The 27,192-nt window shown below is 30.1% G+C and overlaps 2 protein-coding genes across 5 annotated transcripts; one reads left to right on the forward strand and one right to left on the reverse strand.

Moving 5' to 3' along the window:
• Positions 1-555, forward strand: LOC149094213 (putative NADH dehydrogenase [ubiquinone] 1 alpha subcomplex subunit 12). The gene is made up of 2 exons (XM_089268035.1): positions 1-219; positions 293-555. The coding sequence occupies exons 1-2, from the start codon at positions 77-79 to the stop codon at positions 369-371; spliced, it is 222 nt and encodes a 73-aa protein (XP_089124161.1). The 5' UTR covers positions 1-76; the 3' UTR covers positions 372-555.
• On the reverse strand, positions 377-27,065 carry LOC107360673 (uncharacterized). Of its 4 annotated transcripts, XM_089268033.1 has the most exons (8): positions 26,770-26,899; positions 10,963-11,067; positions 1,353-2,562; positions 1,164-1,273; positions 1,039-1,110; positions 804-890; positions 596-720; positions 377-482 (listed from the first exon to the last, which is right to left on the reverse strand). In XM_089268033.1, exons 5-7 carry the CDS (start codon positions 1,102-1,104, stop codon positions 661-663), a joined length of 213 nt encoding a protein of 70 aa, XP_089124159.1. In that variant the 5' UTR covers positions 1,105-1,110; positions 1,164-1,273; positions 1,353-2,562; positions 10,963-11,067; positions 26,770-26,899; the 3' UTR covers positions 377-482; positions 596-660. The 4 variants fall into 4 exon arrangements, with proteins under 4 accessions (XP_089124159.1, XP_089124158.1, XP_089124157.1 ...); XM_089268032.1 differs by lacking the exons at positions 10,963-11,067; positions 26,770-26,899 and having other exon boundaries at positions 377-462; positions 1,164-2,487; XM_089268031.1 differs by lacking the exons at positions 10,963-11,067; positions 26,770-26,899 and having other exon boundaries at positions 1,164-2,487.
• Positions 27,066-27,192: the final 127 nt, after the last annotated feature.

Genomic DNA, 27,192 nt, shown 5'->3' on the forward strand with positions numbered 1-27,192 from the left:
CTTGGGTAACTCTACCCTTCAAGCTGATCGATGGGTTATATACAATGAAAAATGTAATCTTGATTACGATGCATCAATGATTCCTCCTGAATGGCATAACTGGATGGTCCATAATACTGATAAAACACCGATAGAAGAACCTAGAGTTGAATACAAATGGCTACAAGATCATAAACAGAATTTGACTGGTTCAGACCAGGCTTACACTCCTTACTCCACGTAAGTGTGCGGAGATATTTAGAAATCCTTTTTGCTATTCTCAGTATTGTCTGTTTTTATTTTTTTATTATAGAACCAAAACCAAGATCGGTTCTTGGAATCCTCCAGGAGGAAGAGTAGTAATTGGTGGTAATCGTGGTGCCAATTTTTAGGAAGAGGTGTCTCTAATAACGCCATACCAACCCACAGGTTACCTTCCCGGGTATTTTTCAGACAAAAGATTTGCAGTTTTAATTGCAATACCTTTGCAAATAAAGAAAATACTGGTTTAAAGAAAGATTGTAAGATTTGTCAGAAATGAGGTCGTTTTAAGCATTAAATATTATTTATTGGAAATAGCTTTTCTATTGACAAATGAAGCAAACTTGTAACTTACAAAGCTAAAGTCAACTTAATCTGGTGACTTTAAATTTCATTGATCAAGTTTTATCATTGAATCAATTAAACCCTGCGGAAATTACAAGTGAACAGCATAAGATTTGATGCATTCTCCAATAAATACTGTTAAAAAAGGCAGAAGAAGAAGAAGAAAAATCCAAAAATGTATTAATTAATCTTACATGTTAGTTAATTTCAATACATACAGTAACAACATGCTCTTTTGTAACCACTGAATTGTAACTACTTATTCCAACCGGAGTTTCCAAGATTCTTTCCAATAAAAATAAAGCCTTGATAAATGATAAGTAAAAGTTAAATATAAGGTAAGTTGAGTATCAAATTATTAATTCACTCATCAATAATGATTAATAACTAAACAAGCTCATGCTGAACAATCCATTGGTAAACAACAAAAATACAAATGCTTTTTCAACTTACCTTAAGGTTAACTCGCACATTGAATGGAGCATGAAGGATTAGCTTATGCAATTGTTTACTGGCCATTGAAGACTGAAACGAGAAAGCTTAATTAGTATCACGAACAATCGTCTAGCTGAATTTACCTTTGAATGAATGTTACCAATTAAATAAGTGGATAAAGCAAACCCAGCAACAGCTATACTGATAATTACTGTTGCTACATAGGAAACAAATTTACTATCGACTCCGTGAACTGTCACAAAGAAGAAGGTCAAATCAGCAAACAAGGTAAACGGAACGTACATTACAAACAAAATTGGACGTGAAAATACATTGCAAAGGTCAAAAAGGTTATAAATATCGATGTGATCATAAATGGTTCGTTGTAAAATGGCCACTGGACAAACTGGAAATTTGCTCAAGAGCTTCAAGTTAGAGGTGATCGAGTCATGGCGAAATTTAACATAACTAAACCCAAATAAAAGTAAAGCAGTGCCAATCAGTGCGACTGTAGTGTGCATACAAATCATGGTTACGATGAAAATGGACCAAATAAAGGTTAACGTTTTGGCTGTGAGTCCGTTCAAGAAATGCCAGCAAGATTGTTGAAAAAAAATATGAATACTTGAGACGGAAAAACATAATATAATGATGATAGCCTTTATGTTGCCAAGAATGACGATTGAGATTTTCTGGAATCTTTTACAATCTTCATTTCTTAATTTAAGTGCATCAGAATCAAAACCAGATTTTCTGACGACTGCTAATTCATCGAGAATCTTCATGTTGTTGGTCAACTCACACCAAAGGGATGTTAATTTGATGAGCCAAAAGCAGCTTTGAGCGAGTAAAAACAGGGTCAACACTAGTTTGCGATTAGGTAGTCCAATGTATCCCTCGCCTAGGTAAAGCACCAGTTGACTGTAAACAGGCGATTTTTCGTCCCAAAAAAGTACCAGCAACAATCGGACGACTGTAAATAAATTGATTATAAACAGACTGATTTCATAGAGAATCATTTGTTTCATCGGTCGTCTCTCCGTGGTTAAACCTTGGTTAAGAAAGTGACATTTAACAATCATTTTATCGAGATAACTAACATATTTTACTCCGTAAAAATGATCCTTTGGTTGTCTTTTTTTGCTTTTCACAGTTGAAAGTAAATAATTGTAAACTCGAATCATTTTTAACTTGAATGTTTGCTTTGATGTTACATCTTGTATATCGGGATCAACATTTGACTTATTGTACAATTCGGTAAACATTATGATATGAGTGTGGTTCATGTTAGAGTGTGATTTAATTTCAACTTTCATCTTCTTAATCACTTTGAGCCTTTTTAGGTGCACATGGCCAATTTGCAATTTAGCTTGAAATCAATAAACATTGCATGAGTTGATCTAATTAATTGATGAAGAAAAGCTCCGAAATCAATTGACATAAATGATTAATAGCTAAAATTATCAGGTAATATCCATGTTAATACCAAGTGCAACTCGCTGCTTTGAACCATCCAGTTTGCGGTAAAATCAATGAATCCATCTGAAATGATAAAGGTGAAAACTGTCAACTGTTAGTTAAATACATTATGTATATGTTTAAACTGGCTTATTTTCAATCATCAGCAGATTAATAAGATTTTAACTTGTGTCTTGATCACAATTAACAATCAAAGTATTGACTTTAATTTTAGTTTCTTTAATAATGATTAGAAATATTTTAAGGTGAGACTTTGTCAACATTCAATTGAAGATGATCATTAAAGGGTTCACTTTAAAAGGTAAAGTAACTTTAAATCAATTGCTTTTAAGGCTTTTTTGAGGCCCAATCTTTTTATTTAGTTTCATTAAAATCAATACAATCATTGTATAATCAATGTAAATGTCTTCAATTGAGGGGCAATCCGATCAACAAGAAATGTAGTTAAAAATTAGACTAAAAATGTTTGTAAAGATAAGATTAGATAAAATTTCAATAATTTGTGACGTCACTAATTTACAAAGATCCGATCAACCAATTTAACAACATTTAGGTCATGCGCCTGTCGTCAATTAAAAATTTTTTCCCTATGGACATTATTGAGATTAAATTTTTGTGAAAATTAGATTAACTTCTTATCAGTTTTTAATCTAATTGAAATTTTTATTTCATTAATTGTTTTGATCGGATTGCCCCTGAAGTGATAATGTTTCATTTTAACTGAATTACAGTCACTCAAATTGAGTTTTGCACCAACTTTATATCTTTTGCGCAGGCAAGTGTTAATTTTATCAAATTTAAATTGATTAAAATGAATATGAGCAAAAGATATTGAAACTCAATTTGGTACACTGTATTGATTCATGATATTTAGACAGAAATGCTTGATAAAACAAATAAAATTATCATAAAATTGTAAATAAAGATGACAATGGAAGTCATTCATGATGATAATTAGTTTGATTTTGTAGTAAAATGTTGAAAAGTCAAGAATCAAATATTGCTGATAATAAGGAAATGGGCAAGTTAATTATGAGCAATTATGGTGGTCTACAATTTAACTCATCATTATGATCGTTTTCACTTTGAAAATGCTTAATTAGTATGTTGATTGTGAAGGTGGTTGAGATGTCAACAAGGGTAAAAAGCAACAAAATAGTGATTCCTTGTCTCTCATCCTCCTCCACATTATCATCACCATTGTCACCATCAACGACACCAACAACAGCTAAAGTAACGCAAAACAGGCAACAATGAGTGTTGTTACAAAAAATGTCAATGATTACAAAGTAAAGAACAAAATTTGGTAAAAAGAATCCAATCTTTTAGTTTTTCACAAGAAATATTATCATCATTATTATAATTATTGACATGATGAAGTTGAAAGAAGCGATAGTTTTAAAGGGAGGAATAACATTGTCGCCACGGGTAAACTACATTCGGCCGATTCGTCTGTCTACATAGGAACCATTTTTTTGGCTCCATTTTTGGGCTCTTTATGTGTTATTATTGCCTCCAATTTTGGTTCCTTATTTATATGTGTGTTGGGTCAAAAAACAAGTCGAAAGAGTAACACACAAGAAAAGTTAGACAGAGAGAAGAGAGTGAATTCCTTGTTAAACCAACTAATTCATTCCCATAAGGTCAAAGGGCTTTTTTGCTTTCTTTACTCTTTCTTTTTATCTTCTTCTTCTCCCTCATCATCATCATAATCATCATCATCATCTATTATACTGTTCATCCTTCTAGTGAAATTATCTTGAAAAAAAATCAAAGTTTACTTATTTCTAGGTTTTTTCAATGTTAAGGCTTTACTGTTTTGTGTATGTTGATGATGTTGCCTTTTAATCACTTTGCTTTTTTTTGGGCTTAAAAAACGAGAAAAATGTTTGGTGTGAATTTTCAGAGCAAAAGTGAATTTTGAAGGTATAATAAACGGGCGACGGCCGAAGCAGCATGAAACAAGGCAAAGAAACTCTGAAGTGGCTTCGGGATTTTGTTTTTTTTTGCTGCTTTTTTTCCTTTGAAAGATGAAACTTGCAACTTCTTTCAATGGATCATTTGTTTCTCATATTGTGTTGCTATTTAACCCTATGAGATGTTTAAACATGTTAACCAATGTTCATTTTGGCAACAATAAAAGTTTACTTTTTTCTTGCTTTGCTCAGGCAACTCAACCTAATGGTTGCTATTCAGATTAACCTTAATCCATTTCATCTCATTTCATCTTTTATCACCTATTTTCACAATCAGAAGCAATCACCAAAATCATCGCCAGTTTCATCTTAATCATGATCAATCAGATTCTTGCTCAATTTTTGTGTCTCTTCTTTTAACATTTACATTCGATATTCTTGTTAACTCAATGAATTTCTTCAGTTTCTTCATTTTCTTTTTTTCTCTTTTTTTTCTTTTCTTTTACACTTAACTTTATAATGATAACCTTGAGATGTACACGAAGGTGATGAGGATGATCAGGATGATGATTATCATTCTCATTATCATTTAACCATTTCTCTTATTTGACCTGTCTTTAAGTATTTAATTTATAGTTAAATTGTAGCAATTAAAAAATCTTATCGCACCGAGTCAGCAACTAGTTAATCCGGTAAATTCAACGTAATTATCAATAACCTTTCAGTCTTTGGAAACATAATGATAATCATTTCCATTCAAATAAAATATTACAATTCATTTGGATTCTTGCAAAATGCTGATAACGAAAAAATTGTCTTTTATTTTGTTGCACTTTCACTTGAAGTTCACCAAAATACATTTCAACGTAATTGTGTCAACATTCAAATGTTAGTACATTTAATGTTAACTTTAAGGAAAACATTTTCACCTCAATCATTTAATTTGCAGAACGATGATTAAGATGATAAAGATGAAGATGAATGAATGAAGTTAGGCAAGTAAAAAAGGAAAGATGAAAGTGAGTAATGATGAGGATCAAGTTGATGAAGCTGATGATGAAGTCGATGATGAAGATGAAGATGATGATAAAGAGGGTTTGGAATGTTGTTAAGAATGTTGACAACATCCTCTTTACCTTTTCTTGATCAACATTAATTAATATAAATTGTGTTACAGGATGAAAATGAGGAGAAGATGAAAATGAAGATGAAACTGGATTCCATTAAATGTTTAACTGTTTGTTTCCAGGTAAATGATAAAATAAAAGTCTTGTTTATTTGTCATTTTTAAAGCTCTCAATGAAGGTTACCTTTAGTTGAAAGAAAGAGTTAAAGTTAAAGGTTAGTTAAAGGATAAGTGAAAAGACTGGTTACATGGAGAGTTTAATCAATATCAATCTGAATTGCTGAGTGTTACTTGAATGAAACTTGCTTTACTTGTTTACATTCAATATGATACATTGATCAATGAAAACAAAAATAAACTTTTCTCATCAACTAAACAATCATTTGCCATCCAATGTATGCATCGAAACATTTTTACATTGAATTTATCAAAGTTAAAGTGAAAGTTTAAAAAGCAAAGGATTAAAGGTCACAATTAACCATGCGTTACAATTAATTCATTATGATTATTATAAAAGGTAATTATAATTTTTCCTTTTCGTATCTTCATCACAATCAAATTAATTTTGTCTGTTATTTACTTTAATTCAATTTATCTTGATTCTATATTGAATTTATACTTGAATCATTTTTTTCATTAATTTATTATTTAAGGTGTTTAACCAACCTTAACCTCAACTTTAATTTGATTCATTGTTTTAATCATATTTTTCTTAATGATGCTCTTCAAATACTTGATTCCCATGAAATTTGTCTAATCATTTTCAATTAAAATTAAATTATTGATTAATTGCTAAATTACATTGTTATCAACCAAAATTAAGTGAAACCAAAATCATTAGCAAAGATGCTAATCATCATGAGATTGATGACAATCAATGAAACAATTAAGTATCGAAATTCTTTAGCAAAATGTTCGAGCATTATTCAATGAACTTTCCTGTATCATTTGAAACTTGTTGACACACCTTTGACATCACAATGAAATCAGTCGAAGCTGATGATTGACAACTGAACGAAACTTGTCTGAAAATATTGCATTTATTCGTATTTAAATGACATTTAAAATAAATTGCTACATTCATTTGTTTCAAAGTTTAAGCAGTTTAAGTGATCAACAAAAGTGATTGAAATGATTGTAGTAATTGAGTTGATTGAGATGAATGAAACTAAATTATTGATGCGCCATTAAACTCCTCCCTTTGGTCTCACAAAAAGTGATTGGACCACCTTAAAGGTAGATAATCGTTTTCATTCATAAAATTATATTCACCATTTTTGACTAATAATATTGTTCAATTTGATGTTCAGTTCGACATTGAAATTGATATTTTGTTTCATAATTTTTTTGAACAAAAAATAAAAGGTAAAATTTGTTCAAGTAATTACTTTAACCTTTTCAACACTTGTTATGAATTTATGTAAAAGTGTATGTAAAAGCTGCATGAGTTTTGCATACAAAATGATTAACCACACACACAGATATACAAATAAATGAACAAATATTAATATTGAACAACCGAAGGAGGTAAAAGTAAATTAGAAACAAAAAAACAAAAATCAACTTTTACCTTTATTTATTGATAAATATTAAACTCATCAAGTTTGACATTCAATTCAAGGAAATGATTCCTTTTTTTCTTGTTGATTGTCTTGTTTTTTTAAGCTAATAGGAGTTGGAAGATGATGATGAAGATGATGATGAGAATGGAGAGAATGATGAAAATGATGAGAATGAAGATGATGTATAAACATGCCACTCAAGAGTAAAAAGTAAACTTATTATACAAAGTTAAAGGTGAAATGAAAAGAAATGAAATTTGCTTAAGAAAAACATTCAATTCTAATGTATTAATACAATCATCTTATTATAATCATACATTGCTTTTGACACTCTACTGATAACTGTTGAACCCAAATTAAAATACCAATTGATTGCAACTATTTTTTGTTTGAAACGGCGAAAAGATGAAAATATAAATGAAAATGATGATGATAATGATGATAATGAAGATGATGTGAGATGATGCAGAAGTAAAGAGAAAATAAAAGGGAAGAAGAAGGAAAAGAAAGAAGAAGAAGAAAGATGAAGAAAAGTAAGAAGAAGAAGAAAAGTAAGAAAAGAAAGAGATGATAAATAAAGGTAGAGTGGCTTTACTTTGATAATGAAAAAAGTGGCCCATTTTTTGATTGGCTCTTCAACATATTTTCACAAGTCTTTTTTAGTGAAACTGTTGACCAGGTAAGAAGCTTCCGAAGCTGCCCACTATGGGGTCTCTCCTGTTCAATTTAAAGCTCAACCTCATCATTTCTTAACTGATAACCATCTCTTTGTGACTCTTTTCATTTCATTTCATATTGGATCGTGATTTGTAACGCCTTTGTGAACACCTATCGATATATAATGTTGACCGATATTTCTCATCTTTCTTCTTCTTCTTCATCATCATCAGCATCGTCCTCTCTATCGTCTTCTTCATCAGCCCCATCATTATCATTACTATCTTCATCATCTTCTCTGTTAATTTTGACTAGTTTCTAATTAATTTCATTACAATCATCTTTTCCCTGTTAACATCACATATCAACTTTACATGGACTCTCTTCAAATGCTCAAATAAAACACCGTTAAAATATCAAGATGATTATGATGATAATGATTAAGATGATGATGATTAAGTAAAAAAGAAAGGTAACTTGAAATATTCCAATAGCCAATCCCTTTTTTTGCAAACGATCTGAGAAAATAAACTCCTCTCTTTGTAATAATAGTGCCTCTCATCATCATCATTATCATCATCTTAATGTTTCTTTTTATTCATCAACATTATCATCATCATCATCTTCTTCTTCTTCTTCTTCTCCCGCTTCTTCTCTTTCTTTCTCTTCTCTCTCTCTCTCTTTACTCAATCATCAACTTCGTTGCTACTTATCAAGCCTCTGTTATTTACTAGTTTTATTTGACTTACAGTATTTGATATTATTTTTTGGGGTGAAAAATGATGATAATAACATTGTTATTTTTCAAAGCAAAACCCAGATTCATCTTCATCGTTATAAATTGTCCTCCTTCTTGCTCTTCATACATATAATTTGCTTTCCACCTTTTCATCAGCATTTTTATTTTAATCTTCACCTTCTTCGCCACCTTCCCTTTTGTGGTAAACATAATTGATCTAATAACGATGTGTTAATTTACTTAAACTTGATTGTTACATCTTGAGAAAGCGAATCAAAATTAGCGATAAATTTCCAGTTAATTCAATCATACATTCATGAAATGCATGATAATCTTCATCTTCATTCATTCCTTGCATTTGCACATAAAATTACTTGCAAATGCAGAAATGAATTTTATAACTTCAACAATGATTATACAATGAATGACAGTCAATGATTGCATTGATTTTAATGAAACTAAAGATTGGGCCTCAAAAAAGCCTTAAAAGCAATTGATTTAAAGTTACTTTACCTTTTAAATTGAACCCTTTAATGATCATCTTCAATTGAATGTTGACAAAAGTCTCACCTTAAAATATTTCTAATCATTATTAAAGAAACAAAATTAAAGTCAATGTACTCCACTTAATTGTAATCAAGCACAAGTCAAATTAATTAGAGGTTTCTAAATGAACTCAATATGCTGATTCAATAAATCATGTTAACATTAATTGTGAAAATATTTTACTTCAAGACTCTGAATTGGCAATAATCAATCAAATAGTCTAAAGATGGCTCTACCATTATCTTGTTACAAATGATATTAAATGATGCTCTTGATACACAATCAAGAATCAACTCTCAACCAATTGAGTATAAGTTTTACAGGAAATAAAATTCTCAAATAAGAAATAATTTGCTCATGTAATGAATCTTATCCCTGAACTTTCATTTCAATTGTCACAAAATAGCCAGATCAACAAGTTCATTATAAATATCAAAGTGAAATGTGATTGTCACAAGTCTTTTTTGTCTCATCCAAATATCTTAAATTGCAAGATGACAATCAGATGATTACCACCACACAGATGAAAACAATCATGATTATAATTGAAAAGGTTGTTAACAACAAACTTAATTACATTTGCAATCAGAGCCAATTATAAAAGGATTATCAAGTTAATTAACTTATAAAATAATAATAAGATTAAGCATACTTTTAATGCTGTGAATAACATCAGAATCACTTGTATCGATTGCGATAACAAGTGAAGACAAAATCAAGTCTACATCAATTTTAAAACCTTTGACTTCGAATCTTGAAATGGATCAATGATATCGATCAAGAAACGGCACAATTTGATAACAGTCTGAGGACTGAAGGAAATTGGTTCGAGTTTGAATCGGAATCGGTTCTCAATGGTTTAGTAAAGAGAAATAGAAACTATTTTATCAAATATTATTAGATTACTTGGAAGTTGTTTGTGCGATAACAAATGAAAGTTAGAAGAGTTTGATTAAACTTTTTTACTGGAGCAAATCAAACAAATGAAAAATATAAATAATAATAATGATAAATCGGGAAGAAACAAAGAAGTGAAGTGATTTCATGAAGAGGATTCAATTGCATCTCTAAATAATTTTATCCAATGAATGAGAAAAGTTTCATGAAAAGAAAGCAACTGACATCTAGAAATACCCATTCCATGAACATGATCATCTTGTGAAGATGAGAGGTAAAGAAGTGTTAAATAATATTGAACAAATAAATCATTTCAATTAATGAACGTTCAGTGAACATTAATAACTCAATGTTTATTACCTTTTATCATCAATTGAAATCATTTTACCTTAATTTGAGTTTAATTTTCACATAAACTTTGAAATAATTAAAACTAATTTTTTTTCATTGAAATGAAAAAATTTATCGACTCTAAAAGTGTAACAGTTTGACAATTGCAATGTTTGGTGAAACTTGAGTTTGTTATGGAATGAGAGGTTTAATTTTTGCTTCATCGTTCTGATAAACTGAGGTATGAAAGATCAAGATGAAGATGAGGGTTAAGATGATGATCAAGGAAGTGATGATTTACCTAATGAGTTTCAACTGTCGGTTTGCAAAGCCAGAAACCATATTGTTATATAATGTTTGATTCTTGGTGTATCAGTATGAAGATGTTGATCAACATGTAACGATGTTCAAATCATGTTAAGAGGTGCTCTGGCGCCGATAAAACGGATCATCTTCTCGTCTTCTTTCATCATCAACATCTTCTCGTCTTTCCTCATTTTCCATTGAAATTTTTTCATTCTCCAACTACAAGTGTTATCATGTCTCACACTTATTAACATTAACATATTTCAGGAAACAAAGTCGATTGATTCCTGATCTTCATCTTAACCAATCAGTAGTTAAACTTGACAACTGAATAACAGTGTTGTGTGACAACATTGAACAAAAAACGCATAAACGCACACTTACCTTAATGGCTCCAATCAAATTACCTTAGGTTTGCATTTTTTGTTATCCCAAGTCTTTTGGATTAACCAATATGCAATAATACTGTTTCATGATAACTCTGATAACCTAGAAAAAAAGAGAGGTAAAGAAAGGAAAATATTTTCAGTCTCAAGACTCTGTGAGATCAAAGAATAATGTTGATATTTTTACTTGTTCATTTTCATGTTTCTTTATTATTAAGAAATACTTCATGATTATCAGTTTAATTGAGTCAAGATTAAGTCTAATTACAGTGATAATTGGTTCTTTTTTTCACCAATTTTCCGTCTCAATTCATATTAATCTCAATTGTTATCGCTTCTGATAATAATTATTGAATCAATAATGAAACTTTCTTCAATAATATTAATAGAAAAGACAATAAAATTAAAATATTTGCTCAGGTTTCAGTGAGAAATGGAATCAACATGAAAAGTGAAATCCCGAAAGTTTTCCTTTTATAATTTTCTTCTTCCAATCATGAAAAATCAAGTGTTTCCTTATCCGTTTGATTGCATCCGTTGTCACATGTACAGGATAAGGAAAAGTTAATGAATAAAAAAAAAGATGAATTTTCAAGAGAAAGGGTTAAGATGATGTTGATGATGAAGTACAAGAATGTGATATTTGTTGCTAAGGATGGATAAAGGCGCGAAAAAGGTTAACTTGTTTCGAGACTTGTTTTGTTTCAAGCAGAATCAGGTAAACCGGAAATCATGAGTGCAGGAGGAAACAAGATTAATTTCAAGATTATTGAGGAATCCATTTCACGGTCAAGTAAACTTCCATGTCCTAAAGCATATCAAAGTTTAGATTAAATGTGATTGGAAGCCTTTTTTTGGGCTTATTTTGCATCTAAAGGAGTGTTTATTATTGATGGACAATTACATCAATTATATGGACATTGTAATGATCAAGTTAATAATTATAAGATATTAAAGGTAAATTAAGATCAACTTTTCATAAGATTCGCTTCAAAGACTTTGATTTGTTGCTTTCATTTAATAATTTAAAACTCATCTTGACCTTTGTTTAAACTTGAAATTATTTAAATTTGTTTAATTGTCCGAAACTTCAGTTTTTGGACACTTTTTCAGCATCGTTTAATAAACATTTAATTGTGGGTTTGTTATTGATATTACAAGGGACAAAATGAAAGTCTAATCTTTGCTTTGAAATGCAAAAATCAAGGTTGTAATTACTTGGAACCAGAGATTTGATAAATTATATTGAATATGATTATTGAGTTTAATGATTAATTGTTTGGATGAGCAAATGTGACCATTAATGTTTAATAGCCTCACACTAACCTTTAATTAGTTTCGAACTGGAAACTTGAAAATCAATATTTAATTGAACTGATTTTTGCTAGTTGATTGATGAACTTTTGCATTTAAATTGAAAATGCGATTCTTATTCAGTTCGTGAAATGATTATTGTTGGTTAAAAAACATTATTGTTCAGTTTTCCTTTGCTATCATTTGACATTCTTGTTAGCTGATTGCTGTTGCCTGGGTTAACGATCAATGTTTAGCAAAATAATTAATCACGTTATGAAATTAGATGAAATGATAATATTGATTTAGCTTGTGTATTATTATGGTTGATCAGTTTGATGAGAGTTAACAATGTTTTCATTGAAATAATTGGTTCATCATGAGGATCGGTGAAACAAAGGTGAAGGTGCCTTTAGGGTGTAAATAGCGCCATATATAGGGCAATAGGATGAAGGCTAAATTGTTGTAATTAAACGTTAACAAACTTGTTAGTGATGATGAAAAATTTCAATTATTTGAAACATTTCAAGTGAACACACACAAAACCAGTTTTAGCAACTGTTTTTGCTCCTTTCTCAAGTTACCTTAACAAGGGAATGCAACTGATGATAATTAGGTAAAGATTATTGCTCAAACTAGATTGCAATTGTAAATTAAAGTGAAGCCAATTTAGCCAACAATTGAAATCATGAAATCATCTTTATCCAAGTTTATATTAAAAATGAAAATGCATTTCAATTTTGCTACTGATATTTTTTCATGTTCAATATTTAAGAGATTTGAATGTAATTAAATGTAATTTAATGTGCCACTATTAATGGGAATTAAAGGCTCACCAAAAGTGAATCCAAATTAGTGCAAAGTCAACATTTTTCTGCCTTTACGCTTGAAATTAATAAAACAAGGTAAACAAGGAAAACTGGTTTACCTATAAGAACTTGTTATTTATTATTGTACTTAATATTATTAACATTATTAATGTTATTATTATTATCAGATAGTTTTATAGGTTCATGGCTTTGGACCAATAAGATTGATACAAAAACATCAACACGCATTTGATAGACGCGCGCGCGCCAATTTCATGCTTTCTGTTAACAGTTTTGGCGCATTTTATTCAAAGGTCAACATTTTTCCCAGCTAAACTTTATTCAACAAAAACTGTTGTTGTATTGCATTTGCAAAGCAAAGTCGGCAAGACACAAAACTTGCACATTCTTGAGGTTATTTTGAGACGCTTTCATTTGCTATTCAGAAAAATTCAATGAAATGGTAAATCATTTGACTAAAGATAATGAAAATGTTTGCTTTTTATGGTGAAATGATCTTTTGTTTTATCTTGAAATGATGGAAATATTTGTTCAGTAAGAAATGGCGTTTTATTGCAATGAACTGATTCAGTTTTAAAGAGATTAATGGACGAAATGAGTTGAATTGTTGAGGTTGATCGATGCTGCGATAATAGGAATTCAGAGATTGGCGATTTTTATTGCAAATTAGTTCAATGGATGACATCTTTTCAGGTTGATAAATGAAAGTTAAACAAGTGTTTGCTTCGCAATTGCAAGTAGTAATTTTGATTCGCAAATTGATGGCGACTTGAGGCTCATTTTTGTTGTTACTTTTGAGCGCAAACAAACAATTCCATTTCTTTCTCGTTCTTTATTCTTTCAGATATTTCTTTCTTCTTTTTTCTTCTTTCATTCATTCCCGCCTTTCCTTCATCTTTTCTTCATCTTTTCATCTTCTCTTCTTTCACTTTTCTGCTCAACTTTAACTTTGTCTGGTTCTGTTAAACTCTCTTCTTTTTGGTCAGTCTGCATTTCTGGGAAGCTCATTTGAAGGGAAACAAACTGCCAATATTGCTAATCATTTCAATTTATTGCACAAAGTTAATTAGGTTAATCAGTTAAGCAAATTGTTGACTGAAATTATGCAATTAACACAAAACGAGCCAAAATTGGCGTAAAAAAATGTCTGTTGACGTTAAAGCACATCAAGTGAAAACATTGAGAATAAGCTGAAAGTTTTCAACTGAAACTCAAATATTTTTGCATTTAACTTTTCCCGATAATTTTGAGTAAAAATGGGAACAAAAAGTAACTTTTATTTGAGGAAAAATGCAATTCCTGATTCATTCAATTCTCAGCTTTCAATGTGTGTTGTTAACTTGTTGGTTTTGATGGAAAAATTGAAATTCTGTTGATAGTGAAAAGGGGTTTTCTTGATAGTTACACAATCAATTTACAATCAGATTACACTTGAGAAAGAGAAAGTAATATTAACATTCAGTTAGGAACGGGTTATGAGACTAATTTGTCTCCATTTTTGCGATAATGTTACTCCATTATTTACCTTGTTGTTGATGACAATCTAAGTTGAGGATAGGAAATGTTATTTTATTAGTTGATATATTTACTACTTTTGCTTGAATTGGCAAAATTTGTCGATCTCATTGGCACCTTGATATTAAACACGCAACATCAAAGGATAAGCAGAGCAAATAAACAAACAATTTAGTATCAATGTAACTAAATTATTATCATGATTATCATTAAATGTTTATACATTAACTATCATGAGCACCATCTCAATCAATCTGATTCTTAACTTCTGAGCTTTTTTTTCATTTCAAACAAGATGAAAGCAAAGGAAGACAACTTGATAAGCATATGATTAAGATATTCTTAAGAAAATCTGATTTGTTCCAAGTTGAGTTTCTCTTCTTCTTTTTATCCTTCAATACCTTTTTTTACTTCTTTTGCTGTTCATTGATTATTTGCTTACAATTGAACGACAAGTTAATCCAGTTAAAAGGGAAATTATTAAACCATTTGACAATAGTTGAGTGTCTAATCAAATGGTAATTGCAACAAATAATCAATCCTTTCGTTTACTTTGATAACAATTAAAGATTCAAATGAAATTATTTTAGTCAATCTGAACAAGAAGCCTTCAACTGACCTTCTTCATTTGCTTCAGGCATTGTCAAGTTATTTATCCTCTTGATCGTCATTTGACTGTAATTTAAGAATGAAAGAAACTCAGTTTTCTATGTAATATTTACATGTTTTTCTTGTTTTCATTGGAAACAGAGGTAAAGATGAGGATGAGGATGAAGACACTGGGTTTGCTCTGCAAAGAAGCAAAAGTACTCAAGTAGTCTGGGAAAGCTAATAATCAATTAACTGCTTATTGTGCCGTTGTTGTGATGATGCTTGTTGATACTTTTGCTGCTTTAAAATTTGCTCCTTTTGTTGACTCACAAAGTAGTCAAGGATATTTAAGATGAAGTCGGTCTCATCAATCGATCGTATTAAAGTTATTGTCAGCGCTGAAACAACAACAGCAAGTTTAACTAATTTGGTCAACTAGTTTAGTTTGTCCGTTCAGTTATACATTTTACACAAAAGGCCAAAATTTAAAGCTCATTTTTTTGCTCTTCTTTTTTCCTTTGAAAGGTCATTTCATCGCGTGCATTTTGACTCAATAACTTTCTTTTAGCCTTTCAATTGAGTCTCTTTTTCTCAGTCTTTTTGCTTTAACTTTTTATTGCCTCATTTTTTACCTTCAATTTAACAGGACAGTGTGAAAACAGGTAAAGCCAAATAATGATTATCATGATAATAATAACTACGATGATGAGCAGAGATGAGGAAGAAGCTCAAGATAACAAACAAGGACAAAGATAATGAAATGGGACGTGATAAAAGCAAATAACTATTTTAGTTTAATATTAAATAGTTAAAGCAAATTTTCAGTAAAAGTCGGTAATAATTGGGAATAATGATAATAGTAAAAGTAAATAATGCTATTTATGATGATTTAAAAGTCTATTCAAGTAAATAACAATGGTTTAACTGGTTCAATATGACCATAGAAGGTGGTCTTTCAATTATCATAATGATGACCATCAATACTTAATTACTCAATTGATTGTGTAGGTGTTTGGTTAACAGTTCAGGTTGATAGGAGGAGGAGGAAGAAGGAGGACAATTTATAACGATGAAGATGAATCTGGGGTTTGCTTTGAAAAATAACAATGTTATTATCATCATTTTTCACCCCAAAAAATAATATCAAATACTGTAAGTAAAATAAAACTAGTAAATAACAGAGGCTTGATAAGTAGCAGCGCAAGTTGATGATTGAGTAAAGAGCGAGAGAGAAGAGAAAGAAAGAGAAGAAGCGGGAGAAGAAGAAGAAGAAGATGATGATGATGATGATGATGATAATGTTGATGAATAAAAAGAAACATTAAGATGATGATAATGATGATGATGAGAGGCACTATTATTACAAAGAGAGGAGTTTATTTTCTCAGATCGTTTGCAAAAAAAGGGATTGGCTATTGGAATATTTCAAGTTACCTTTCTTTTTTACTTAATCATCATCATCTTAATCATTATCATCATAATCATCTTGATATTTTAACGGTGTTTTATTTGAGCATTTGAAGAGAGTCCATGTAAAGTTGATATGTGATGTTAACAGGGAAAAGATGATTGTAATGAAATTAATTAGAAACTAGTCAAAATTAACAGAGAAGATGATGAAGATAGTAATGATAATGATGGGGCTGATGAAGAAGACGATAGAGAGGACGATGCTGATGATGATGAAGAAGAAGAAGAAAGATGAGAAATATCGGTCAACATTATATATCGATAGGTGTTCACAAAGGCGTTACAAATCACGATCCAATATGAAATGAAATGAAAAGAGTCACAAAGAGATGGTTATCAGTTAAGAAATGATGAGGTTGAGCTTTAAATTGAACAGGAGAGACCCCATAGTGGGCAGCTTCGGAAGCTTCTTACCTGGTCAACAGTTTCACTAAAAAAGACTTGTGAAAATATGTTGAAGAGCCAATCAAAAAATGGGCCACTTTTTTCATTATCAAAGTAAAGCCACTCTACCTTTATTTATCATCTCTTTCTTTTCTTTCTTTCTTCTTCTTACTTTTCTTCTTCTTTCTTCTTCTTCTTTCTTTTCCTTCTTCTTCCCTTTTATTTTCTCTTTACTTCTGCATCATCTCACATCATCTTCATTATCATCATTATCATCATCATTTTCATTTATATTTTCATCTTTTCGCCGTTTCAAACAAAAAATAGTTGCAATCAATTGGTATTTTAATTTGGGTTCAACAGTTATCAGTAGAGTGTCAAAAGCAATGTATGATTATAATAAGATGATTGTATTAATACATTAGAATTGAATGTTTTTCTTAAGCAAATTTCATTTCTTTTCATTTCACCTTTAACTTTGTATAATAAGTTTACTTTTTACTCTTGAGTGGCATGTTTATACATCATCTTCATTCTCGTCATTTTCATCATTCTCGCCATTCTCATCATCATCTTCATCTTCATCATCCTCTCCATTCTCATCATCTTCCAACTCCTATTAGCTTAAAAAAACAAGACAATCAACAAGAAAAAAAGGAATCATTTCCTTGAATTGAATGTCAAACTTGATGAGTTTAATATTTATCAATAAATAAAGGTAAAAGTTGATTTTTGTTTTTTTGTTTCTAATTTACTTTTACCTCCTTCGGTTGTTCAATATTAATATTTGTTCATTTATTTGTATATCTGTGTGTGTGGTTAATCATTTTGTATGCAAAACTCATGCAGCTTTTACATACACTTTTACATAAATTCATAACAAGTGTTGAAAAGGTTAAAATATTATAATTACTTGAACAAATTTTTACTTTTCATTTTTTGGTGAGCAAAAATAATGAAACAAAATATCAATTTCAATGGCGAACTGAACATCAAATTGAACAATATTATTAGTCAAAAATGGTGAATATAATTTTATGAATGAAAACGATTATCTACCTTTAAGGTGGTCCAATCACTTTTTGTGAGACCAAAGGGAGGAGTTTAATGGCGCATCAATAATTTAGTTTCATTCATCTCAATCAACTCAATTACTACAATCATTTCAATCACTTTTGTTGATCACTTAAACTTTGAAACAAATAAATGTAGCAATTTATTTTAAATGTCATTTAAATACGAATAAATGCAATATTTTCAGACAAGTTTTTTGATGCAAAACAGGAATCCAACATTCCAATGAAACAAATGCAACTAATAATTTTGGAAGATGATAATGACAGAATGCAATCATCGCTTCGACTACCATTGTGATGACAAAGGTGTGTCAACAAGTTTCAGCATTCAAAAGTAACTTTAAAGCAATGAAATCAGAAATATCAAGTTCTGTATTTTCAATTAGTATTTTGAAGGGAAAATGATCTGAAATCATTTGAATCAACCTTTACTATTTAAAATTCATACCTAGTTCGCTTAGCACCCTGTAATTACCATTATCATCGATAAATATCTTCTTGTCCTTTATAAAGGGTGTAACACTTAACAGCCTGCAAATTTAGAAGATAAGAATAAAATTGAGCTTACCTTTATCATAAAATTTGTTGATATCGATGACCAATGACCAATTGGTCTTGGTTTCCTGTCTCTGGGGCTTCATTATCTGTGTTCATCTTCATCAATATCAACAAATTTTATGATAAAGGTTAGCTCAATTTTAATTCTTATCTTCAAAATTTGCAGGCTGTTAAGTGTTACACCCTTTATAAAAGCACAGTTTTAATATTAATTAACTTGTTACATTTTGATTTGGTAAAACTGTTTTACCTTCTTTAATTTGATACAATTAAAATCTCCAGATTACATTTTACAATGTGGTGAAGAAGAGCTTCAAGACTTATTTTAAAATCCAAGCAATTCTGGATATTCTGATATTTGCAACATTCAACTCGAAGTTGTTCAACCTTCAGATAAACCAGGCGAATTAAAATTGATTATTTGATGTGATTGGGAAATAAAAAGAGAAAAGTTTATTTTTGTTTTCATTGATCAATGTATCATATTGAATGTAAACAAGTAAAGCAAGTTTCATTCAAGTAACACTCAGTAATTCAGATTGATATTGATTAAACTCTCCATGTAACCAGTCTTTTCACTTATCCTTTAACTAACCTTTAACTTTAACTCTTTCTTTCAACTAAAGGTAACCTTCATTGAGAGCTTTAAAAATGACAAATAAACAAGACTTTTATTTTATCATTTACCTGGAAACAAACAGTTAAACATTTAATGGAATCCAGTTTCATCTTCATTTTCATCCTCATTTTCATTCTCTAACACAATTTATATTAATTAATGTTGATCAAGAAAAGGTAAAGAGGATGTTGTCAACATTCTTAACAACATTCCAAGCCCTCTTTATCATCATCTTCATCTTCATCATCGACTTCATCATCAGCTTCATCAACTTGATCCTCATCATTACTCACTTTCATCTTTCCTTTTTTACTTGCCTAACTTCATTCATTCATCTTCACCTTTATCATCTTAATCATCGTTCTGCAAATTAAATGATTGAGGTGAAAATGTTTTCCTTAAAGTTAACATTAAATGTACTAACATTTGAATGTTGACACAATTACGTTGAAATGTATTTTGGTGAACTTCAAGTGAAAGTGCAACAAAATAAAAGACAATTTTTTCGTTATCAGCATTTTGCAAGAATCCAAATGAATTGTAATATTTTATTTGAATATAAATGATTATCATTATGTTTCCAAAGACTGAAAGGTTATTGATAATTACGTTGAATTTACCGGATTAACTAGTTGCTGACTCGGTGCGATAAGATTTTTTAATTGCTACAATTTAACTATAAATTAAATACTTAAAGACAGGTCAAATAAGAGAAATGGTTAAATGATAATGAGAATGATAATCATCATCCTGATCATCCTCATCACCTTCGTGTACATCTCAAGGTTATCATTATAAAGTTAAGTGTAAAAGAAAAGAAGAAAAAGTAAAAAAGAAAATGAAGAAACTGAAGAAATTCATTGAGTTAACAAGAATATCGATTGTAAATGTTGAAAGAAGAGACACAAAAATTGAGCAAGAATCAGATTGATCATGATTAAGATGAAACTGGCGATGATTTTGATGATTGCTTCTGATTGTGAAAATAGGTGATAAAAGATGAAATGAGATGAAATGGATTAAGGTTAATCTGAATAGCAACCATTAGTTTGAGTTGCCTGAGCAAAGCAAGAAAAAAGTAAACTTTTATTGTTGCCAAAATGAACATTGGTTAACATGTTTAAACATCTCATAGGGTTAAATAGCAACACAATATGAGAAACAAATGATCCATTGAAAAATGTTTTAAGAAACTTTGCTTCTTTCAATGGATCATTAGTTTACTTAGTTAATTTTTTGCAAGAATCAAATTTAATTTCTTCTCTTTCTTTCCTTTCTTCTCATCTTTTCATCTTCTTTTCATCTTCTCTTATTCTTAAGAAAAAAGCAGTTTCAATTAGGACGCCGCTTTCTTGGGAAGATAAGAGTGGGATTAACTCATGGAAGATCCACAAAAGACAGACAAAGTAGACAGATAAGAATGTCTTGAAGAAGAAGGAAAAAGAAAGAAATACTTTTTTCAACTTTTTCCCCTTTTCTCTTTCTCTTTTTCCTCTCTTTTTTCCTCTCTGTCTCTTTGTCTTTCAAGAAGCTCATTTTGGCCCATTAACGAAGTCCAAATAGCAACGGTCAAAGCATAACAATAGCCAATTGATTGATTAGCCAAACACAAGTATCAAAATGGTTTCAATCATCTGATGATAACTTTCACATCTTTTAACATCTTTGTGTTCATTTAATTGCAAATCAGCTTTAAATAATGAGGTAAAACTTGAACCTGAAACTTTGTTTTGTTTACCAACAAAAATTTGCGCTCAGCGTTTCAAAAATGCCATTAGAGTCGTTTCAATGATATTTTAAGTTTCGCAAAAAAAGGTTTGTCAACTCTTTGTTGTATCAAGATTTGAATAACTTGTCAACATTGGAATGATGATAATGATGTTAACCATACATTAAATGTTATCATGTGTTTTTTGGTGATAATTCATTTGAGAGAAGAAAAAGAAATGCAATTAATACAATTTTGGTGTTTAATTGTGAAATAATTGCAAAGTTGAGCTTCGATTTTTATCAGAGTGATTAATTGTTTGCATTTTGCCCTTAGTTACATTTACAATCTCTGTTATCCTGGTTCAGAGATACCGAACCAAACCTAACCTGACATGTATTAGTTAAATATTGACTGTTGGTTCAACAATGTGAATTATTGCTTTAAAGGTTAGGTTTAATTATCTTTTGGTTAGTTGGCGAGTTGATCCAATCAGGTAAAAGGTTAACTGGGCTAAAGGTTGTTAACTAAAAAATGGTAATTGAGTTACATTGATAATCAATTTGAGGATGAATCAGATGAGGATAAAGTCAGATGACAATCGCAACAATGTTTCAATGTTAACATCAAGTATATATTAATCATGATAGTGAATGAAAAAAAGATTGAAATTTGATTTTTTCCAGTTTTTTGGTTCTTCACCTTGACAAGGTTATTTCAAATCAGTGTAACCATGTTTAACTAATCATGCAATAAATGTGAATGATAAACTTCCTGTACGATTAACACTAATCACAATTAAAAGGTTAATCATTTCAGTTTTTTCATTTGGCATTTCAATTTTACTTTTAGTTTTGCTTTGATTGTTTGAGTTGTAATAATATAACAAAATTTAGTTTAATTTTGTTCAATCTAATGAATTTATGAGGTTCCTCAATCATTTAAAACAGCAAAGACAAATAGTGTTGTTACAACAAACTGTGCACAGTTAGGGGTTCAAACATGAAAAAAAACATGATTAAACATTTCACAAAGCAAATGAAAAGGTAAAGACTATGACAGATATGATTGAGTGTCGATGATTGTTGTATATCTTGTGGAAACTCAGGCAAAAGGTATTTGCCATTTAATTGCTACAATTAAGAACGCAAATCAATGAACTCAATAAGCTAAATTATCGATGATGCAAAGGAGAAATGATGAAGAGAATGTAAGTTAATTGTTCCGCCTTTGAATGGGGCTTCAATTTTCAGAGTTTTGTTTTTATCATCGATAACAAATGAAAAATAATTAGCAACAAAAAAGCTCGAACATGAGATTTATTAAAAAGATCAACAGAGATGAGATTCTGATCATGTTGGATCATCATAAACATCGTCTTCAAGTTTTTCATCATTTGATTCAAGTGGCTAATCCAAAGGTCGTTGCCTTATATTGACCTCATCCTTTTCAAACGGTTATCAATTGTACAACGAATCACTGTTAATTGTAAATTATTAATTGAAAGGCAAGAAAAGTAAATTTGACAGCAATCGGAGTAACATAATAATGTTTGCATCCCTTTAATAACATTGTAACAAGCATTTGACAATAAAGCTTGTCCTTTAACTGTTATGATCAAGTTAATTGCTGATAATGTTTGATATTACAGTTAGTTGAAGACAAAAAATAGTAAACATTGAAAATAGTAGGTTAAGTTATCCTCTTATATGTTTAACTTTAAATGTCAAGTGAAACAAAAATAATGAAAAAGGAGCAAAGCAAAGACCGAGTGATAATGATGATTATGATGATGTAGGATGTTAATAAGGATGAGGATAAATAAATAAATGAAAGTTAGGGAAACCCTTACATAGTAAACATTTAATGATACATTTAACCAAACCTTTTTTTTTACCTCGTATACTCATTTTTAATGCATTGATACCTTATACTTTTGGCGTTGTTGTTGATGTGTTTTCGCGTTTGTTGAATCATTATTTGGAAAAGATTGTGAGAAAGTTAACTAAATTGTAAATTAAAGTATGAATTGTTTAACAAAGTAAAAATGATTACAGTGAATTTGAAAGAGATACAGTGGACAATAATTATATAGCAGGAAAGGTAGAGGTAAAGGTAAGAAAAAAACAACTATTTGACAGTGATGAGTAAAATTAACAGTGAAGGTTAGACTCAAATTATGGTGTGACCCGTATTCACTGACCCTGGTCCTTAAGCCTTTATTGTTTGGTGAATCTTGATTCAGTTTTGAGAAGAAGATAATTTCACCTTCTTAAGGTTATCGTCATTATCTGCATCATCTTCATCTTTGATTATGTTTCCTTGTTCAATCACTTATTTTGCTTCGTTTTTTGTTTCGCTGACGGTCAAAGGTAAAAATTTTGCAGAAAAAACTATTTTCCTTTGTAACCACAGAGAGAGGGTCAAGTGTATACAAATTATGGTAATGTGCAACATTGTTAACTACTTCAAGTGTTCAATTCAATGTCAATTATAGATGTGAAATAATAATGATGACCAATGAAAATGAACAGAAAAAGTGTAAAAAAGGTAAAAGTGTAACTAATTAACCCTGGCATATAAACTATTAACCAAATGATTAAACCTTAAACATTGTTAGAGTGAACAAAATGTGTGCAAATGATGATGTTGCTTGATACGTGTTAATGGTGTTTGGTACAGAAAAGTCATTAAGATTAGGTGTAAATGACAAGTTTGATTGTGGCAAAGTGCTTGTGGTCAATGTGTTGTTACCCAAACGATCAGTGAAACCTTTTCATTATTAGCGTTAAATTTCAATTTTGCACACATTATAAATATCTTTTGCGATTTTTCGGTAACATTAAACATTACAAAAAAAATCTAGAGTCGCTTTTGCAAATCAAAATGTTGACCAAATTGTATCAACATGACAGAAACAGTTGAAGCCACCAACTGAACATCCCTTTTAGCATTGAACCAGCAATTGAACATAATTATTTCCCGTTTCTAATTAGCCTTTTCAATTTGAATACAGTTTTTGCTTACAAACGGCAACCGATAATCAACTGAATGGGAAATATTGATAAGCACTTCCGTTTGTTTCTTTGGTTATAAGCACACAGATTTGACAAAAAAAAAGAGTCCAAATATATGGTTACAAGTGAAGGAAAATTGTTGAGTTAATCCAAGTTTCAATTTAATTTATGAGGCGATTCATTGATTAACTTTTAGATACTTTTTTATGTCGTTCTTATTTACTTTCAACTGATTATCGTTATGGTCAATGTTTACGTAAAATTTGGTCAAAAAATGTCATTATGTAGTAATGTGTAAGTGTTTCAACTTGACCGATAAAGAAATTTTCAAATTCAATTGCTTCAATGTAATTGTTAACATTTTTTTTGTTGCTTTGCGCGGAACAAGATTTATGTTTACAGGTCAGTCTAAATCACATATCGTTCTGGTCACTTTGTTTGTTAAAATACAGAGAAAAGTGTGTTTTGTTCAAACAACAATTTAATTGTAAATATTGCTTTTTTCACAGGTTGTCACTAGAATCAATTGATTATTTCAACAAATAATCAACAATTTCATCTTTCAAATCTCTTCTCATTTGCGCCAACACTTGAACAAAACACTTTTCTTAAAAAAGGATTCACAGGTAATTTTACCGATAATTGTGCTCGAAATGTAACAAAAATTACTTCTAAAGTTGACTAATTGTTATCTTTAGCTTTTCTTGATTCGCATTAATCCTGAGCGTTTCAAGCATTGCTTTAGCAACTCTGATCTTTGACTTCAAATATTGCACTTTGATAAAATTGTAATAAAATATCTTAATAATAACAATAATGTTATAATTATCATTTCTGCATAAATTTGCAATGAATTGACTGGGAAGTTCAGATGTTCAGAAATTTAAATGTCATAAAATTTTCAATTGCTTTTCATGCAAAAGTAATGTTTTGATAGCAAATGGAAAATGAGAATTGGAATAATTTTTCCGAGAAATTCACACTTGGTTTGGTAATCATGATTGTTGAAAGTGACTTGAACTGACTGATGGTACAAATGAAGACTAATCAATCACATTGAAGCCAAAATGAAATCATTTAAAATGTTGATGATCTGAAAGGACGACCAACTAACCGAAAATGTTTGAATTTTTCGTTGGAATAATTGAGCTAATTAATTGAACTGCAAAAGTTGAGCCCAACTAATTGGCGAAGCTAGACGTGACTTCGCACATTTGCAACTGTTCAACACGTTGAAAGGGACAACAGTTTTTAAATTGTTCAAATTGTTTGTTGCCTTCCAAAGGAAAACATAATTTGAAAAGTTTCATCTTACAAACTGTGTAATAATTCATTTCTAAGTTATTCCTCTATTCTTTACTCAATACAATTCCCTATTAATTATCATAAGGTAAATAAAAATTTTCAACCTTTTCTTTTGAAAAAATATTTTAAAACTTTATCTGATTGTGTGTTCATTCTTGAATGAACTTACCTGTGCTTCAAAACAAACTGCATTTTTAACTTAAAAAGGAGACACTTTTGTGTGTCAAAGGCTTATCATTCAATAATAGTAAACAATTTCCCATGATGGAAAAACTGAATTATACAAATGTATATGATTGGTTAGTTGATTGTAGCTGTCGTTAATCAAGTGATCAGATGACAAGTTGTGTTAATAGCGGTTGATTTGTTGTTAAATTTGTTGACAAAAATATATATAAATACACTTTGGAAGGTTGCAAGAAGAAGAAAAGGAAAGGTTAAAAGGAAAGAAAAGTTTCTTTTTTTTGGGCTGATTTCTTGTAAGAAAACTTCATCTCGAGTTTGAGCTTCTTTTGTTGGTCCGTTTAAAGGGTTACCTGGTCAACTTTTTCTTTTTAAATTTTTAAGGACAAAAAGACTGGAGTGAGAGAGACTGAGAGAGAGGGAGAAGTAGAGAGAACGGATAAGACCGTTGAAATGTTCAGGAGAGATAAAAGAGTTTCCAAGACCATTTCTCTTCGCCTTCGTCTTAACTTGTAAAGACACAAAGACTCAAGAAACTGTTTACATTTCTTGATGTTCTTGAGGTTTTTTAAGGAGGAGAGAGAGAGAAGAAGAGAGAAGAGAAAGAGGATTAACTGAATTTAACTAATCGATAATATAACAAGAAATGTCTTGGTCAAGATAAGAAGAAATGAATAATTTAAACATTTCTATTCTATTCTCTCTACAAGTTTTTTTTCCTTTCTTTTCTCTCATATTGTTACAGTCAAATCATATCAAATATTGTTATAGTCATTACTATTTGAGAGTAAATAGATATTGTTAACTTGAACCCAGATAATTACCTAAAATTGAATGGCCCTTGGAAACAGACAAACACAGAGAATTGGTTAAAAATTGGAACAAAAATCACTTCTCTTTTTTTTCCTCCTTTGACATAGAAAGCGCAAAAAGCACAAACCTAAATTAGTGGCTAAGTTTGTTGTTGATGTAGCGATAATTAATTTAACAAAGCAAGGTTAACATCTAATGACATTGTATGATGAATGAGAGTAAACTGGAAATTTGAAAGAAATGAAGGGTTAACCAATTGATCGGAATATCTTTTATCTGTATCATTTAATCAATAGTAAAATCTGTAGCAAAGTGACATATGAAGCTTTATGATGAATGTCTGTGGTTTCCTATCAAGACCTTTGTCAGGTTAAACAAATCATAATCTCATTCATCTGAAAACTATTTTATTAATTAGCTCATGTAAATGTATTGTTACTTACGTTGTTAAGTAATTCCGAGAACCATTATAAATCCTATTTTGATGGCTGTTGGTGAAAGATTAACAAAATTACACCAATCATCAGATATAATCAAAAGGTTAGGTGAAGACCGTTATACAACTAAACCAGCTGATGGTAGACTGTAGATTAAACAGGTTGAATGGATGTTGTATTTTCACTGACATAAAGTTACTTCCAGTTCAACTGAATTTAATCTCAAATTTGAGAAAAAATTATCATTAGATTGAAAAGTAAATAAAATTTGAAATATTTTGTCATTAAAAAATGAAAGAATTTGCAAAATAACTCGTCAATTCAACACCAGGCGGCTCTGATGCAAACAACGTGTTGTATCAACATATGATTTTTTTTGTTGAGATTTTATTTATTTATGATTTTTATCTATTGTAATTTAATTTTTTG

Source organism: Tetranychus urticae, chromosome 2 (assembly GCF_039701765.1).
Source record: "Tetranychus urticae isolate SD_2017Ah chromosome 2, NJAU_TeUrti_SD_1.0, whole genome shotgun sequence".
Classification (NCBI taxonomy): Eukaryota; Metazoa; Arthropoda; class Arachnida; order Trombidiformes; family Tetranychidae; genus Tetranychus; species Tetranychus urticae.

Coding starts and splice junctions, on each gene's coding strand:
- LOC149094213 (XM_089268035.1), top strand. CDS start 77: ATGATTCCTCCTGAATGGCATAACTGGATGGTCCATAATACTGATAAA. Junction 220..292: donor GCTTACACTCCTTACTCCAC/GTAAGTGTGCGG, acceptor TTTTTATTATAG/AACCAAAACCAAGATCGGTT.
- LOC107360673 (XM_089268032.1), bottom strand. CDS start 2,336: ATGAAAGTTGAAATTAAATCACACTCTAACATGAACCACACTCATATC. Junction 891..1,038: donor ATGTGCGAGTTAACCTTAAG/GTAAGTTGAAAA, acceptor TCATTTATCAAG/GCTTTATTTTTATTGGAAAG. Junction 721..803: donor CAAAAGAGCATGTTGTTACT/GTATGTATTGAA, acceptor CTTTTTTAACAG/TATTTATTGGAGAATGCATC.